The 19074-nt window shown below is 32.1% G+C and overlaps 1 protein-coding gene across 1 annotated transcript; it reads left to right on the forward strand.

Moving 5' to 3' along the window:
- The first annotated feature begins 1290 nt into the window (after positions 1 to 1290).
- LOC132953550 (uncharacterized) lies at positions 1291 to 2230 on the forward strand. Its single transcript, XM_061025941.1, has 2 exons — positions 1291 to 1907; positions 2143 to 2230. The coding sequence occupies exons 1-2, from the start codon at positions 1291 to 1293 to the stop codon at positions 2228 to 2230; spliced, it is 705 nt and encodes a 234-aa protein (XP_060881924.1).
- The last annotated feature ends 16844 nt before the right edge of the window (positions 2231 to 19074 follow it).

Raw genomic sequence — 19074 nt, forward strand, 5'->3', positions numbered from 1 at the left:
CTCATGCACAGGTATGAAAAATATAGAACACGAGATCAGAGGATCAAGGGATCAAGAATAAGTGATAGGTAATGATTAAGGATAAGTGATCAAGAGGGGTATATGTGTAATAATAATATGGTAGGTGTGATACATAATGTAAAAAATAAATATTACACAAGTGATATGGCTTTTACATGTATGTTTTTCTCATTCGTTCTTAAAATATATCAATTGTTGATTAACAATAGTTAAGGTTTTATTAGCATACAAACATGTCAATGCATGACTAGTCTTGATGAATGTTGTTTTTCTCAGATGTATTACATAACAATTGATCAAGACGTTGTTTGATACATAATGTATTCGTTGGTTTGAAAGTATAAAGGAGATATGAAAATTAATATACCGTTGGATATATAATATGGTTGAGGCATCATATAAGTTTTTATATATTATTACCTAGAAGATGTTGAAATACCGAGAAATATATGTTACTCAGATAATGATACAATTTTATAATCCATTTAATGGATAAGTAAGAACCTTGTAAATATTTATTGTAAACCTTAATATTATTTTAATAATTGAAAATACTTTTTATATATCGTGTCTTTTTGTTTCATATAAATTATTTAATTTCCTATAAATATTAGAATAATCTACGTCTCACATTGCGTAGGTGCTGGTGCGGGGTGTTTGGCGAATGTTGATTGAGATGGCTGTGGTGTAACCTTATGTAGCATTATTACCAATAAATAAATAAAAAAACTTTGTATCATGATCGGGGAGACGAGCAGTTAAATATAATATATTCAGGGAGAATCGTAGGATCCTATAGATATAAATACCATAGGTTAGGGGCAGATATGTAGATATAAGAATCTTAAATAATATATTTAAATTACTAGGATTCCATTTCAGTTATAATTATGGTTTATTGTCTACTAAGCACTGACAAATAATAATAATACTCGCAAATATAATATTCCTAAGCTATGTTCTATTATAATATGTGACTGTATCGTAGTCATACATAGTCGTAGTGTGTATTGAGATATGAGGTGTATAGTGAACTGCTTTACTAATCCATGGTGTGTGTTGGTCATAGCCCTTGCAATTATGTGTGTGTGTGTTTTAATATTAATGTATCGATCAGCAGTTAATCGTATATAAGGTAGAGTTCGTATTATATACATAAGTGTTATGAAACATATAAATATGTTATATTATTATATTTATAATTGTTACAACTTGTTTACCTAACCTAACTGTAGCCAGCAACTCATATTAAATAGAGCTTCGATTGATATGAATGCCATCAAACAGTATAAAAATAATGAAGCTGTCGTAGACGCTCCTAAACTAAAAGACGCTAAAATAAACATAACAAAAATATTGTGGCGGATGCCTATAGTGAGAGTTAGCGATAGAGAAAAAATTCGACTGTTGAAAGTAGTCAACAGTCAAAAACCCCTGACATGTACGTTCAGATCGTGGGAACTATGTGAATACCCATTTTTACCTCAAAACACTTCACATTCGTGGAAAGTAAAGACATCCAACAAGTTGGAAAAACCTAGATATGTTATAATCGGATTTCAAACTGATAGGAAAAATAGCACAAGTAAAGCAATGTCATACATCGATCATTGTAAAATTAAAAACTTGAAAGTCTATTTAAACTCCGAAGTATTTCCATATGAAGATTTTCAAAGTGACTTTAACAAGAATAATATGGCGACATTATACCGCGCGTATGCAGAGTTCCAAAAATCTTACTACGGTCACGACGATGTAACACCTCTATTGAACCGATCAGAATTCAAAAATCACTCTCCAATCATAGTTGTTGACATGAGCCGACAGAACGACAACGTGAAAATGTCAACTGTTGACCTCAGAATTGAACTAGAAGCTGATGAGGCGTTTCCAGCTTCCACTTCCGCATATTGTTTAATATTACATGACCAAATTATTACTTATAATCCATTTAATGGCGAAGTAAGAACCTTGTAAATATTTTTTGTAAACCTTGTAAATATTTTTTATAAACCTTGTAAATATTTTTTGTAAACCTTAATATTAATAAATGAAAATACTTTTTTTATATATCACGCTTGTTTTTATTTCACATAAATTATTTTACACATATTAAAATAGACGCGGTTTAACATTGCGTACTGGTTTTGGGTGTTCAGCGAATGTTGAAGGAGATCGTTTTTGTGTTGGCACTGCATGTTCGATGTAAGCCGGCGGTGAATAAAATAGATTGTAGAAATCTGGTCCATCGTTTACGTCGACCGATTGTTGATTAGAAATCTCGGTTGGGCCGTCAATATAATCTAGTGGCTGGGAAAAAAATATAAAATTAATATTGTTTTTATTTTTAAAAATATGATTATATAAATTACCTTTAACTGTATAAGTGATTCGTCTTGCTCGTTGAATATATCGCCGACCGGTGAATAGCTTGGCGACGTTGGTGAACCCATCTCAACATTCTGTAACTAAAATAGAATTGTATTAAATATTTTTTCTACATGTAATTGTTGAAGTACACAGATATACAGAAGTTAAAAGGTAAATAATAATATAATCGGATATATATAATATAATAATAAGTATAATGATACGATGTACAATAGTGTTACGAGGCGTAATATAAATCAACGACTAACTATGTATACCCGGCTACACTACGCAGGACATATAATATGCTGTAGTATATAAAAATGTATAGTCAGCGTCTGATGAACTACAGTGTGAATATATTACTTATACACTACATTATATAGGGTGTTTTGTTTATAATTCCAACACTTTCCCTTAAACAATATACCCTTATACATCAATATTTATAACTCCTAACATCTCCCTTAGCTCATTGAACCGCGTTCGTGGAGTTGGTTTTGTCATAATGTCCGCAATCTGCTCCTTGCTGGATATGTACTCCAATGAAAACAATCCCTCATTGAACTTTTCTCTTATATAGTGGTAGCGAACATCTATGTGCTTCGTTCTTCTATGAAACTCTGGATTTTTTACGAGTTTAATCGCACTTTGATTGTCTCCATACATTGTTGGCACCGTTTTTGGCTGGTCCAGCAATTCACCTAAAAACAATTTTAACCAAGTTAATTCTTGTACTGCTTGACTTAAAGCTATGTACTCTGATTCAGTTGTGCTAAGGCTAACACACTGTTGACGACGTGAACTCCATGCTATACTTCCAGATCCTAATGTAAATACTGACCCTGATGTTGATCTTCTTGTATCCAAGTCACCTGCATAGTCAGCATCACTGTATCCTTTTAACATGAGTTTTTGTCTAGAACTAAATACCAATCCAAAATTAATAGTTCCCTTTAAATATTTTAAAATTCGTTTCACTGCTGTCCAGTGTTGTTCCTTTGGATCCTCGATGTATCTACTAACTAGATTTACTGAAAAAGTTATGTCCGGTCTTGTAATCTGACTGAGATATAATAAGCTTCCGACTGCTTCACGATATGGGACTTTACTAGTTAAATTAGTATTTTGTTGCTTGTCATCTAATGAATGTTGAGGGTCTGCTGGTATTTGAACTGATTTTGCTTCAGTCATATTGAACTTCTCCAATACTCTTTTACAATACAACCCTTGGTGCATTACAATTGATCCATCAGATTTTCGCTCAATTTCTGTACCTAAAAATTGATTCAATTCTCCTTCGGTAATATTGAAATGTTGTCTCAAATATTCAATTAATGCATGTACATCTTGACTCGATGTAGCTGCAACTAGACCATCATCAACAAATATAGCGACGATTAATACTTTGTTATTTTCTCTATTAACAAAAACACAGGGATCTGCTTTTGTTTCTAATAGATTAGAGTTAAGAAGAAATGTTTTGAACTTTATGTTCCAACATCGTGGTGACTGCTTTAGGCCATATAAACTGCGTTGAAGTCTGCACACCATTTCGGTACCATCGTTGAACCCTTCTGGTTGTCTCATGTAAATTTCTTCGTCCAAATCTCCATATAGAAAGGCTGTTTGAACGTCAAATTGTCGAAGTTGTAATTGTTCTGCTGCTGATATAGCTAATATAGACCGAATTGAATCGAACTTTACTACAGGACTAAAGGTTTCATTAAAATCAATACCGAACATTTGACTATACCCTTTTGCTACTAGCCTAGCCTTGTATCGATCAACATGTCCATGAACATTATATTTTGTTTTATACACCCAACCACAATTTACAATAGTTCTGTCCTTAGGTAAACTTACGAGCGACCATGTTCCGTTTTGTTCAAGAGATTCCATTTCATTGTTCATGGCTTCTATCCATTTTTCTGAATTTTGTGACTCCACAGCTTCCTTGAAATTCACTGGATCGGATTCGACTACGAAAAAGGCTGAATTATCATAACGTAATGGTTTCTTAATATTACTTCTGTCTCGCAAGTTGTACACGTTGACATTTGATCCATTTTCTTGTTCATGTTCTTGTTTTTCATTGTCATCTACACTTATTGACCCAAATTTATTTTCCATGACTTCATCTCCTTCTGATGTATTGCTGTGTTCTAAAGAGCCGTCTTTGTGTAAGCTAAGAACATCAATGTTATTACTATCATTTAAATTATTAGAACATTCTACACGTTGGTCATTTACAACACTTTCATCCTTGAAAATAACGTCTCTACTAAGTGACACCTCGTTATTTTCTTTATACCAAATACGATACCCTTTTGAAGTTTCTGAATATCCAACAAAGTATCCTTTTCGACTTTTTGCATCCCACTTCTTTCGTCGTTGTTTTGGAACTAAACTATATGCATTTATTCCAAATTCTACAAACTTTTCTATTTTAGGAAGTTTATCAAACCATAACTCATATGGAGTTTTACATACTTTCCCTGAATTACCAGTATAATTGAATGAGAACACTACTGTATTGACTGCTTCTGCCCACAGTGATTTTGGAAAATTCTTGGCATATATCATTGTTCTGGCTGCCTCACAAATAGTCCTCATTGAACGTTCAGCTCTTCCATTTTGTTCAGGAGTATAAGGTACACTTGTTTCATGCTTTATTCCAAAAATATTTAGAATTGATTGAACTTCAGAATTCTTATATTCTAATCCACAGTCACTTCTAATAGTTTTAATAACATTTTTAGTTTGAGTTTTAACCATACTCAGAAAACAATTAAGTTTTTCTTTAACCTCAGATTTATGTTTCATAAAATAAACATAAGTATATTTAGAATAATCATCTTTAAAAATAATGAAATATCTTTTACCTCCTAATGAATTCTCTTCCATGGGTCCACATACGTCGCTGTGTATTATTTGCCCTGGTTCAATAGTTATTGTTTCGCTCTGAGTGAACGTCTCCTTATGCTGTTTGCCATAGATGCATGGTTCACAGAATAACTGTCCTTGTATATCTGTAAATTGTATTTGATTGTGTTTTAAATACTCACGAACATGTTTGACATTCTGATGACATAGTATTTTGTGCCAGTGTTCTAATGTTAATTTCTTAACTGCAACGTTAGCACAGTGTCCAATTTCCTGTGAAATATCTGTTTTGATTAGCATTGAAAACAATTTATTCTCACGAACACCGACTGCAATTACACGATTATCCATTTTAAATGTACAACCTTTACTGTCTGTCACCATTGTAATTCCTTTATCAAGGCATGCCCCACAAGAAAATAAATTTACTTTTATATCAGGTACATATAAAACATTTTTTAAGTAGCCTTTTATCCACTTATTGTTAACATAAGTATGAATATTTATGTTACCTTTTCCGACTGCCATAATGTGCTTACCATCTCCAATACGTACAGGCGAATGCACATCAAAATTTTTATAATCGACGAACCACTCTTTCCGATTTGTCATGTGGTCGCTCGCACCTGAGTCCACATACCATTTGTCTGAGTCGTCGATTTCTTCAATTTTTCTTTGTACACCAATAAGCGCCAAACCGGAAGTTGATTTCTTTTCTTCTTGTTCCCTTTTGAATATCCTGCAGTCCCTTTTCCAGTGTCCTGGTTTTTTACAGTGGTTGCATTTTCCTGGTTTTGTATTATCATTTTTGTTCCCGTATTTTTGACTTTTAATATACTTGCCTTTGTTTGCAGTCAAAGCAATACTTTCAGCACCATCATTACGGACCTCCTGTCCTTGCACTTGTCGTGTTTCTTCCACCATCAATCGAGTGGTTAACTGTTCTAGCGTTCTATTTGTACTATTCATTGAGTCCCATGCACTGTAGAAGTGCCTATAGCTATCAGGTAATGTCATCAAAATTTTTGTAATCAACATTGATTCTGAGATAGGTTCTCCCAATTGTTTTAGTTGTCTACTTAGATTTTCTAGTTTCGAAATATGACCGGCTATATTGTCCTTAGGATCCATTGTATAACGATAGAATTTTTGTTGTACTATTGTTATGCTTGTGTCCGACATTTGTTCGTACACACTAAGTAATTTGTTCCACATACCATTTGCTGTGTCACAGTTCATAATGTATTGTAGAGGTTGTTCATCTAGCGAAGTGACGATACATTTTTGAGCCTTATTATCTGCCCTTTTCCATATTGAAAAATCAACACTATGCCTTTTTCTCGCTTCATCTTCAGTTTCATTACCGATTTTTGCTAAAATTGGTTTCTTTGATTTTCCTGTTACTACATCAAATATTTCAGCTGCATTCATGATAACCTTAATTTGAAATTTCCACATGTCCCAATTTGATGCATCTTTGAGTTTGTTGATTTTATATTGTTCGTTTTCCATATTTAAACAAAACGTAAATGTACACTATCTGCACACTAAGAAACGCACGCACACTACACTGCACTTACTTCGCGAATTATTATTGCTGTACACTGTCTGTACACAAAAAACACGCAATTCGTTAATCAATTATTATTTTACTAATTATTCACGACTTTATTATAAAGACCTTACTCTGGGCCCATAACCTGTTGAAGTACACAGATATACAGAAGTTAAAAGGTAAATAATAATATAATCGGATATATATAATATAATAATAAGTATAATGATACGATGTACAATAGTGTTACGAGGCGTAATATAAATCAACGACTAACTATGTATACCCGGCTACACTACGCAGGACATATAATATGCTGTAGTATATAAAAATGTATAGTCAGCGTCTGATGAACTACAGTGTGAATATATTACTTATACACTACATTATATAGGGTGTTTTGTTTATAATTCCAACAGTAATATTATTATATTTATGAATTACCTTATTTAGCACAGATTCTGCTAGTGGTTTAGCCGCACATATTTGTATTTGGTGTGCCAGGTTTGGAAAAGATTTGATGACTCTATCGTCTTCCACGTTTTTAATGAATGTTGTCATCTCATTCAAATTTATCGGTGGTGACTCCATCTGTAAACATTTCTCGTGTAGGTATATTACGAACTCCTCGCTCTGGCTTTGAATTAATGGCGTGCTGTAAACTTCTTTTCGTATAATACTTTCTGTAATGCTCCGCTCCAGATATTGTAGTTGAATAAGATCTGCTCGGTTCAGTAGAACTCTACAACCGTCTCGGGTTTTAGACTCAATCACAAGCACATTTTCCCCGGTATAGACCATACTTGATAGTTTCACTATCTCGTCTTCGAAAAATATAACGCGTTTATATTTCTGCGGCGTATCCAGTATAAAAGACAGGATATGCCCCATATAAGAAAATATTTTTTTTAAAAAGACTGGAGTAATATGAACGTATCTCGGTGAAGTTAATATATTTACAACGACCTGGTATTTTTCATCTGGTAGAATACCGACTTGTATAAATTTGCGACTCGCAAAGTCAAGTGTGAAGCTTGTGGTTTCAATGAGTTCAGCCGGTGACGATGGTGGCACATAAGCGTAGGTCTTCTTCTTATATAATGCTACGTTGTCTTCAATTGAACCAGCCATGTTTTTAAAAATCGTTTTAAAATAATAATCACTTGAAAATTTAAAAGACTTGAATAAACTAAGTATCGCGGAGTAGAATCGTAAGTGTGAAAGACTGAAGACAGACTGATTGAATATCGACTCTTGGAGAGTCAAATGTCTATCGAATTGAGACAATATTCGTTGGGAGAAAAAATATTAGGTGGGGGTGAATCCCCCAATAACAAAGGATGAAGACATCTGTTCACATGACTCATACTTTAAGGTGGATATATGGACAAAGGGTTCATATATTATGGGTTTTTCTTTACAAATCTAATGACAATGGATAACAGACCTGTAGCAACATGCTAAGGAATACTGTTTCCCCACAAATGTATTATTATGATTTGGCCTGAGACGAGTACAATAATATGGTATATTATGATACGTTAGTGATAACAGATATATGATAACATTGTTGCGACATGTGCGTGCGAGTACCTTCCTCGTGCGCAAGAGAAGTATAGAATAATATTCATAGAGCTATATACATTAAGAATCATTCTATTGGTATTACGGCTTTGTGGCTTAGTGGGTTAAAGCGTCACTTCGGAGATCGAGAGTTCGAATCTCTCCAAAGCCTTTTTCAATATTTATTGATAGAAAAAAAATATATATGTTGGTAGTGATAACTTGATAACAGATATATGATAACATGTCTTGCTCATGTAGGCGGTCATTGTGTATTTCATTCATCTATATACGTTAAGAATCCAATTTAAAGTATATCAGGTTTGTGGCCTAGTGGGTTAAGGCGTCAGCGCTTTAGCTCGGGGGTCGTGGGTTCGATTCCCACCAATTCTTTTTTCAATATTTATTTAATGAAAAAAAGTTTACAATAATATGTACAATAATATACACAATAATATGGTGTGTACAATAATATGGTATTTCGGCCACGTGATGAGGCGGGGTTGGCCAGCAGGTGGGGTGGGGAGGGCCAGCAAGGATCAGGGGGCGAGGAGGTGTATGAGGTGGGGTGGGGTAAATATACGTCGCGTACGTGCGCGATCGGGCGGCGGTGATGACGATGGTGAATGGCGAGGGCGAGGGCGAGTGGATCAGCAAGGATCAGCGGATCAGGGGGCGAGGGCGAGGGCGAGTGGATCAGCAAGGATCAGTGGATCAGGGGGCGAGCCTTCTGAACTCTCTATTATATACTACTTATGTACAACTTTTTTTACAGGGTTTTTATGCGCAATGGTCTTCATACACTATTTCCAAATATTTATATTTTGTTGAAGCTATCTTTGACCTTGCCAGTTGGAAGTGTATCAACTGAAAGAAGTTTTTCAAAGTTGAAACTCATCAAAACTAGACTAAGATCTACTATGGGAAATGATCGATTAGAGGGACTAATGATTATGTCCTGTGAAAATGACATAAACATTAATTATGAAGAAGTTATTGAAAATTTTAGTTAAACTAGTCCATATTTATTTAAAGCTTTACATTAAAAATAAAAAGTGTTAACTGTATAATGTCATTACAAAATCTTATTTTTTTTTAAAATTAATTTAAATTTTTGTATTTCATTGAGGATTAAACTAACCTATGTTATATTTATAATGTATTGTAATAAAATATGAAGGTAAGATCTAGGACGTCTCTGGTTTCTGGTGTAGAAATCTTAATTATTATTTCTAGTTATTTTAAGTAAATTACACTTACAGATAGCAGTTCAATAAAAAAACGTTTTGTTTTTAAATAAAAAAAAATGGGTGGGTGGGTGAGTGGGTAACTTTAGATAGTTGCATGTGCTCTCAAGATACCTCTGTGCGCCACTGGTAGGTACCTAATCATATAAAATAAATATCTCGTATTGATCTACATAATACATGCTATAAATTATAATGGTATAAGGCTGTAAATGTAAAAAATATCTTGAATCAATATTCAAATTTATTAAAACAATTATTATAATAATATAAGTATTCTGTATGAGGTATGACTATTGTAGCTTATGACTACCCCAAAATAATGAGTTATAAGTTATAACTTATAAATGTACACACCTTACTTCTTATTAGTGATTACGAATTAGGAGAGCGGAAGTAATAATATCAGACTACTAATAGCTGTATTTCCAGAAATGTGAATGAAAACTAAAAATAAATAATCAAGTATAGGTAATTATTACTATAACTATTGTAATACTCGAATTATCATAAAGTAAACTCTGAAAAATAACCATTCCTTCTGGATGATTCGACGTGACAGTGCCGCAACTACCTAACCGGGAATAATAATTTTGACATGAAACGATTTGTTTTACAAGCTTTATTATTTTATTTCAAAATATATGTAGATTGTAGTTTATATGGTATGAATTGGTTTATTCTGATATTCAGGTATTACAAAAAATGAAGATATTGAATTGAAAACTAATAATACGATTGATTCCATTCAACAAGAAGTTGAAATGTCTAAAACCAAAATTGATATGGATGATTCTAATGGTATTATTATATTTTATATTAATTAAAATTATTCTTTAAATTGGTACAGTAATTAAATATCAAGTTGTTCATTTTTTTAGACAAAAGTTTTTTTAAATATAACAAATAAAATATCTGAAGATCTTTTTAAATAAAGATATTAAAATATTTTATGAGTATTAATAATTATTATATCATTTTTCAATAATTCAGTTGTACAGATGGGGTTTTTTTAAGGAATATATCAATTAGTTAAAATTATTATAGTACCTATTCTAGAAATTTCAAATTTTTTTTTTTTTTAATTTGCATATGATTAGTTGATGAATTGGATTTAAAGTTGGAGTTTCCAACAGATAGAGGACATTTTCAAAATATCACAATCAGTTCTAATTTGAAAAAACAAATTGTATCATATGATCCTTGCACTTCGGACATAATTTTTAGTGATGAAAATGAAACTATGAAATCTAGCAGACACTTTTCCAAAGATTATTATTATATGACTACTAAAGCCGGCGTTAAAGTACCTAGAATGTGGCTATGTTATTCATTAGTTTTAAATAAAGTATATTGTGAGTCTTGTTGGTTGTTTGCGGATCGAAAAAATCATAAACTTAAATTAAATTGGATAAATGGTATAAATGATTGGCAGCATTTAACCCAAAAAATTATCAAACATGAAAACTGTACACAGCATGTAGAAGCCATACAATTGCGAATAATTTGGTTGAAAATGAAACTATAGATAAAAACTTGGAAAAGCATATATCTGAAGAAGCAAAATTCTGGAGAGAAGTTTTAAAACGATTAATTAAAATAATATTATGCCTTACCGCAGGAAATACTGCATTGAGGGGAAATGAAGGAAAAGCTAACAGTAATTCTGAAGGAAATTTTTTACGCACAGTTAAATTGATGGCAGAGTTTGATCCTATTTTAACGATTATTTTGTTATAACAAACATATCATTTTCATAGTTAAATTTGGAAATAAATTGGTGCTTATGAAACATTGACACAACTAAAATACTGTCATTTTTTATAACTTGTTAATGTTTATTTTATTGTAAATAAATAAAATAATAATATTACAAAAGTATTTTAGTTATTATTAAAAAGTATTTAAAAATGTTTAAAAATAAATAATTGTTGCTTAGCTGATAAATTAAATACAATTAAATTTTAGTTTAAATAAAACATATGGTTATATTATATAAAATAAAGATAATAATTTTATCTAATAATTAATTTACATGATTTTTATTAAAACAATCAATGCATGTATACATTTTACATGTTGAACAAAGCGTATTTACCTTTTTGGTTGCAAGTGCAGCTGACTTTGAACCTAAAACTGTGGTTTTATGTGAGTAACAGTGTAAGCATCTTTTTTGCTTTTGTGGTTTTAAAATCGGTTCATCATTTCGATTCTTTTTGCCTGTATCGATCATTTCAATACCATGTTTGGTAGACAACATTGCAACATCTCGTTTGTCGTGCCATTTCGCGACTACTACCCCATCTGTACTTTCTTTTCCAATTATTTGTCCTTTTTTCAATTTTGTTTTTAACACTTCAGGTAACTTAACACGATTTGTTCTCAATGTTCCTACCAGATGTGTGTTGTTCTTCAATAATTCACGAGCCAATGGCATGGATGTATAAAAGTTATCTGTAACTACAGTACGTCCTACATTTAAATAAGGTCTAATTAACTCCATTACAACTCTAAGTGCTAGACCTTTACCATCTACCTGATTTTTACCAGCATATACTTATAAATCATGTGTATATCCATTTTTTTCACATATTTTAAATAGCTTCACTCCATATTTATGCGCCTTCCCAGGTATGTATTGCTTGAATTTCAATCGACCACGGAATGGAACCATTGACTCATCTATTGCTAAGTACTCATCTGGTTCCATGACATTTTGATAATTTTTTACAACACGTTCGAGCAAATCACGAACTTTATAGATATGATCATTGTCAGGGGTTTCCTCGTTATCCGCAAAATGCCAAAATCTTAAGAGTAATTCAAATCGATTTCGAGACATTATTTTAGGAGCAACATTATTTTTGTATCTAATTTTGGTACTCCAATAGCTTTCTAAACTCGGCATTTGAACTAAACCAAACCACAAGAGTAAGCCCATAAACTTTTCAATTTCATCGACGTTTGTTGGTGACCATTTAGAGAATCTACTGGACTTAGTTAGCCTGCTCTTTGAAAGAAACTGTTCAGCGTTACGATTAGTTTATACTACCATAAGCTCAAAAATATCTGTACTACAGAATAACTTAAAATAATTTAAAGCTGAGGCATTATCAGGAATATCAATTTTGAAACCCGGAGTCTTATTGAAGATAAGTGGTTTTTGGTATGTTCCTGATACATCGAACCAAACGGTAGAAGATGTATTATGATTACAGTAAAACTCGCTTAAGACGCTCTTTAAGGGACCAGCTCTCTAAAACGTCTTATGCGGGAAAGCGTCTTATGCGGGAATGAAACAAAATGATGTGGTTGAAATATCGAGTTTATTTTTTTATTATTAAACATAATTTAATGAGAAATACACTTAAAAATTAATTATAATTACGATATACATACATACTTATATTTTTGTGCTACTGAATTTAATTTAAAAAAATATTATTATTACATACATATTTTATTATTGTTTATTAAAAAAATGATCTATTTTTGATTGTTTAAGGTTCTGACAATGTGTTTCAGCAAGAAAGTTTTCAATTTTATTAAGACAACCTAACATTTCTTCGGAATTTTCAACACAGAATAATACTTTCCGAATTTCCGATAAATGTTGCAAACCAGTAGTTATTGTAGGAGTAGATACTGGAAAGTCTTGATCTTCTTCTTCTTGATCGTCGTCTTCTTTCTCATTGTCCACTAAGTTCGTATCAGCGATTATTTCATCTAAAGTCCGAGTGCTACTGGTTACGAGTTCATCATCTACTGTTGCATAATCAGCAAAATTTTGCAGAAGCTGAAAGTCCTCTTCTTTTAAAGGTGAGCTATCAGCCTGTTCAGAGTTGTTCAACATACCAAATGCAGCTTTCCGAAAACAGTTTATTATTACATCTGGTTTAATTTCATCCCAAGCGGCACTAACGTAATGTATGGAGTCCAAAACGTTAACTTTAGTTGAAATTTGGTTGGTACTCTCCATGTCTCTCAAGTACCGCTGAACTAACTTTTTTCGGTACTTTTGTTTTATCACTTTAATGATACCCTGATCTAGGGGTTGTAACTTAGATGTAGTATTTGGTGGAAAGAAAACAAGTTTTATATTGGTAGTAGGGATATCTTTAGGGTGAGCCGGACAATTGTCGACGAATAGAATAATTTTTCTCTTTTGTTTACCGAAAAATGCATCTAGCTGTTGAATCCAGTTTATGAATAGTATTCCTGTCATCCAAGCACGACTTTGAGCAAGGTATTCACATGGAAACGTACGAACATTTTTGAAACAGCGAGGAGACCTACTTTTTCCAATGACGACCAACTTCAATTTATGGGTTCCGGTAGAATTTGTACATACTAAAACCGTGAGACGTTCCTTGCTCAACTTTCCACCATGGCATGTCTCATTTTTAAAAACAAAAGACTTATCTGGCATAAGCTTAAAAAACAATCCGAATTCATCAGCGTTGTATACATCGTCAGGAGCATAGTCACGCAGTAATGAAGGCAACACGTTATTTTTCCATGAAGCTATATCATCATTATTAACAGATTCAGCCTCACCTGATATTTGCCGGTACACAATGCTATGCCTACTCCGAAATCTATCCAGCCAACCAGTCGATCCACTAAATTCGGTTAAGTTGAGACGTGCGGCAATCTCCATCGCCTTTTCCGTGATTATACCTCCATTTATTGGATAATTTAAACTACGAGCTTGTTGAAACCACTCCAATAAAATATTTTCCAACTCTTCATACTTCCCGTGTTTTAATTTTTGTCGTTTGCTGCCACCTAACAAGCTGCTTTGTTCTATTTCATGTCTGTTTTTCAATAAAGTTCTTAAAGTGGAAGGAGGTATCCCCAGTTCATTAGCAATATCTTTTTGTTTTTTTTTCTCAGCCAATCCTTCATCGTACTTTTTCAAAATGTTGAGTTTGTCCGAAATCGTTAGCGCTTTACGTTTTATACCACTAGCCATAACGAAATTACGGTTATACACATGCGAACGAACAGCACTTACTAAATCTCATAAGACGATGAAATACAGTAAAACTGTTATAATAAGTAATGATAAAATAGGTATAGCGATAAAATAAAACGATAAGAACACGTATAATACTAAAAATTCTATTTTTATTTTCACAAAACTACTAAAATTTATCGTAATCTGCTGAAAAAAAGAGCGTTTTACCCGATTAGACAGAGAAAAACTGAGCGTCTTAACAGGTGATTTTTACATTGACTAGTATAGGAAATGTCTAGGGACCGACTAAAAACAGCGTCTTATGCGGGAAAGCGTCTTAAGCGAGAGCGTCTTAAGCGAGTTTTACTGTATTTTCAATATTGAAATCCTGATTATTCCCTATAATTTAAAATAATATGTCAACTATATTAAAATATTTGATTTAAAATTATGAATAAAAAATTCTGTGATAAAAAATATGTCCCAGCCCAAATAATAATTATAAACGTCCGTATTGTAAAATACAATAAAATAAAATAAAGTAAAAATAATAATTTAAATTTTAAAAAAATTAAAATAAAAATGAATAATAAATATTAAATAAAAATTAATAAAGTTTTATTACCTATATTAGTCGAATCTACTACTGAATTCTCTGATTCAGAAGGAAAATAATCACGATCAGCATCTGAATCGTCAATTTCACTAAAATCACTAAAATCACTCAATTCATCACAAAAAAGTTCGTTAACTATTTCATCATCATTAATGCAATCATTGATACGCTGCCTCTTTGGCCTGCTTGAGCTAGCCATTTTGATAACTTCATTTACAAAAAATTAAAACAAACACAATATGGAAAATAATAGTATGTTTGCCGTTTGGTCGCCGGCGGGCAAATGGCGTCAGAAGTAAAATCGTATTATCACCACGCCACATGGTCGCCGGCGACCATACAAAGTTATAACACTGTTTAAAATTAGTACTTATCGCTGATAATTTTACTCTTGGAATCGATTTAATAGCTACACTAGAACCAAAGATATAAATACATACAAATTAGTAATAACTTGGGAAAACACACTTGGCGTATCAATAAACGACCGCCGTATGACCGCCGGCGGGCACACGGCGGCTAACGTGTTAAAAATACTTAAAAATTAATTAGTTTAAGTAATAAGTATATAAAAAAAAATAAAACAATATATTTTTATGAACTTCTGAACATAATAGGTATAAAAAAATTCTGAAAGTGTAATAGCAGATATAAAAATAATTATAATAAATATAATTTAATTTAATAATTTTTTGACCTTGCATGGTAAGCATGTAAACAAATTATACAATTTTTAATGTTTAAAATACATAGTAAATAAAAATTAATATAGAGTTACATACCTATAAAAAACCAATAAATACCGATGTTACAGAAAATTATATTGTATACATTGTTGTTAAAAAAAAACATTAAAACATTAATTTAAATATGATTTTTGTTAAAGCAATCTATACATGTATATATGTTGCAAGTAGAACAATATGTAGTTACTTTTTTCGTTTCAACACTAGCTTTTTTTGAACCGACAGCTGTGGTTTTGAGCGAATAGCAATGAAGGCACCTTTTTCTAACTTTTCGGTTACGGTAATCTCTTTCTACAGACTCTTCAAATTTGTGATTAGTTTTTCGGCCACGTTTAGTTGAAGTAGTTGGACTATCTGATATAGCAATCTGCGATTGGTCTAGTTCAAGTAATTCGTCAACTAACATTTCACGGAACTTTGTGATGGATATTGTTTTATCTGAAGGTTTATTCATGTTATATACAATTAATGCATTAACCACTGATGTACCGAGTAACACTTCTGTGGCAACTTTGTGATACCATCTAATAGATTTACGAACAGGGGAACTATAACTCGAAAGTTGGTCAGATAGATCGATTCCAGCTTTTCCTGCATTGTAGTCTAATATTATTTGCGGTTTAAAAATAGACTCATTTTTACGATTTTTTTTTCCAGTTTCGACCATGTTAATATTGTGTCTAGTGGACATCATGGAAACGTCTCTTTTGTCGTGCCATTTTGCGACTACAATTCCATTTATATTTTCTCTACCGATAATTTCACCAGGTCGTAGCTTTGTTTTAAAAATTTCGGGTAATCTTATTCGATTTGTTCTTAAGGTTCCTATAAGATGAGTGTTGTTTTCTAAAAGTTCGTTAGCCAAAGGTAAAGAGGTGTAGAAATTGCCAGTAACTATTGTCCGTCCAGCGTTTAAAAAAGGGTTACTCAACTCCAGGACAACTCTGCATGCTAAGCCCTTACCGTTAACTTGGTTTTTGCCTGCGTAAACATTCACGTCATGTGTATATCCATTCACCTCGCAAATTTTAAAAAGCTTAATACCATATTTATGGGCCTTTCCTGGTATATATTGTCGAAATTTCAAACGGCCACGAAAAGGGACCATTGACTCATCTATAGCCATATATTCACCTGGCTCCATAACAGATTGATAATTTTTAACGAGACGTTCAATCAAACCACGAACTTTATAAATCCTGTCATCTACAGGGGCTTTCAAGTTGTCAGAAAAGTGCCAAAACCTTAATATCAACTCAAACCTGTTCCTAGGCATCGTTTTACCGGCAATACTATTAAGATATCTGGATTTTGTACTCCAATAACTCTCTATGCTTGGCATTTGCACTAAGCCCATCCATAAAAGTAAACCAATAAACTTTTTTATTTCATTATAATTTGTTGGTACCCATTTGGAAAATCTACTCGCTTTCGATAATCTAATTTTTGAAAGAAACTGCTCAGCATTTCTATTTGTTTCAATTACAATGAGTTCGATAATATCATCACTACAAAACAAATTAAAATGGTACCAAACTGATGCATTTTCTGGAATATCAATTTTTAATCCGGGATTTTTATTGAATACAAATCGTTTTTGATAGTCGCCTGTTACGTTAAACCAAGCAAGATTGGTCACATTCAAACTTAGAGAAGGGTTTTCAACTTGTTGAATTTCACGATGATTACTGGTATCTAAAATTGTAGATTTATTATTTTAATTTATTGTATAATTTTAATATAGGTAGGTATTTAAGGTTTTTTTTATAAACTAGTCTAACTATAGATATAAACAATTATTATTAAAGTATTTATTTGTATGTAATATACCTACAAAATGTTTTTATACATAGAATTGATAAAATATTAATAATTTGAGAGAATCTGGTATAATCATAATAATATATAAATAAGGTACGCTCATTAGTGGCAATATGGGTACAGGTATGTTTGTGATAATAATAATATTAGTGCAAAAAATGCTGTGACGTTACAAATTAAAAACACAATTGAGTGAATTTTAGAAATTAAACCATAGAATATTATACCTAATATTGTGCATAAATGTTTCTTACCACTACTGGATCCGTCTGTACTCTCTGATGATGCATGGAAATCTTTATCGGCATCTGAATCATCGAATTCACTAAAACCACTTAGGTCACTATCATCAAAGTCACGAAGAAGTTAATTTTCGATTTCACGATCATTAATTCGTTGCCTTTCGGCCTATTTGATGATTCCATTTTCAATTTTATTAAAAATATGGGCACTAAAAATTTACTATTTACGTAGTAGTACAGAATACCGATGTCCACTACGTTCAACTGTACACTGGACACTAATAATTTTAATATTCGATAAAATGATAATTATAAAAACTATGATAAATGATAATCAATCTAAATATAATTATACATAAACAATAAATTGTATGGTAGCCGGCGTGCGTATGGCGTACAAGTTATAAAAATAATTTCTTACCGCCATATGCCTGCCGGCTACCATACAAAAAGGATACTATATCTATATTTAGAGCTTATCGACGATCACGACAGTATCAGAATTATTTTAAGTAAACTTTTATATAACGAAGAATCAAAAATAAAATATTTAAGTTGGAAGATACAAAAGGAACTTATTGAATTATTGGCTGCTGAGTTAAGAAAAAATATATGTAAAGAAATAAAAAAGGCACAATGTTTCTCAATCATAGTAGATTCAACACAAGACATTACCAAAATTGACCAGGTTTCTGTGATACTTAGGTATATTGTTGTGAATTATAATGAACATACTGTGCAAATAAAGGAATCGTTCTTAGGATTTTATGCATTGATGAATCATAACGCAGAAGGACATTTCAACTTAATACTTAATATTTTGAAAAAATATAATTTAGATGTTACAAAATGTAGAGGACAAGGCTACGATGGAGCCTCAGTTATGAGCGGTGCTAAATCAGGGGTAGAAAAACGGATTTCTGATGTAGACCCTAGTTCTTTAACTTAAATCTAGTAATTGCTGATGTTGCCAAAAGTTCATTAAAAATTTCTACATTTTTCGATTTAGTCCAAAATATATATTTGTTTTTCAGCCAAAGTGCACCT

The sequence above is a fragment of the Metopolophium dirhodum genome, chromosome 1 (genome assembly GCF_019925205.1).
Source record: "Metopolophium dirhodum isolate CAU chromosome 1, ASM1992520v1, whole genome shotgun sequence".
NCBI classification, from domain to species: domain Eukaryota; kingdom Metazoa; phylum Arthropoda; class Insecta; order Hemiptera; family Aphididae; genus Metopolophium; species Metopolophium dirhodum.

Coding starts and splice junctions, on each gene's coding strand:
- LOC132953550 (XM_061025941.1), top strand. CDS start 1,291: ATGAATGCCATCAAACAGTATAAAAATAATGAAGCTGTCGTAGACGCT. Junction 1,908..2,142: donor GAACTAGAAGCTGATGAGGC/GTTTCCAGCTTC, acceptor ATATTAAAATAG/ACGCGGTTTAACATTGCGTA.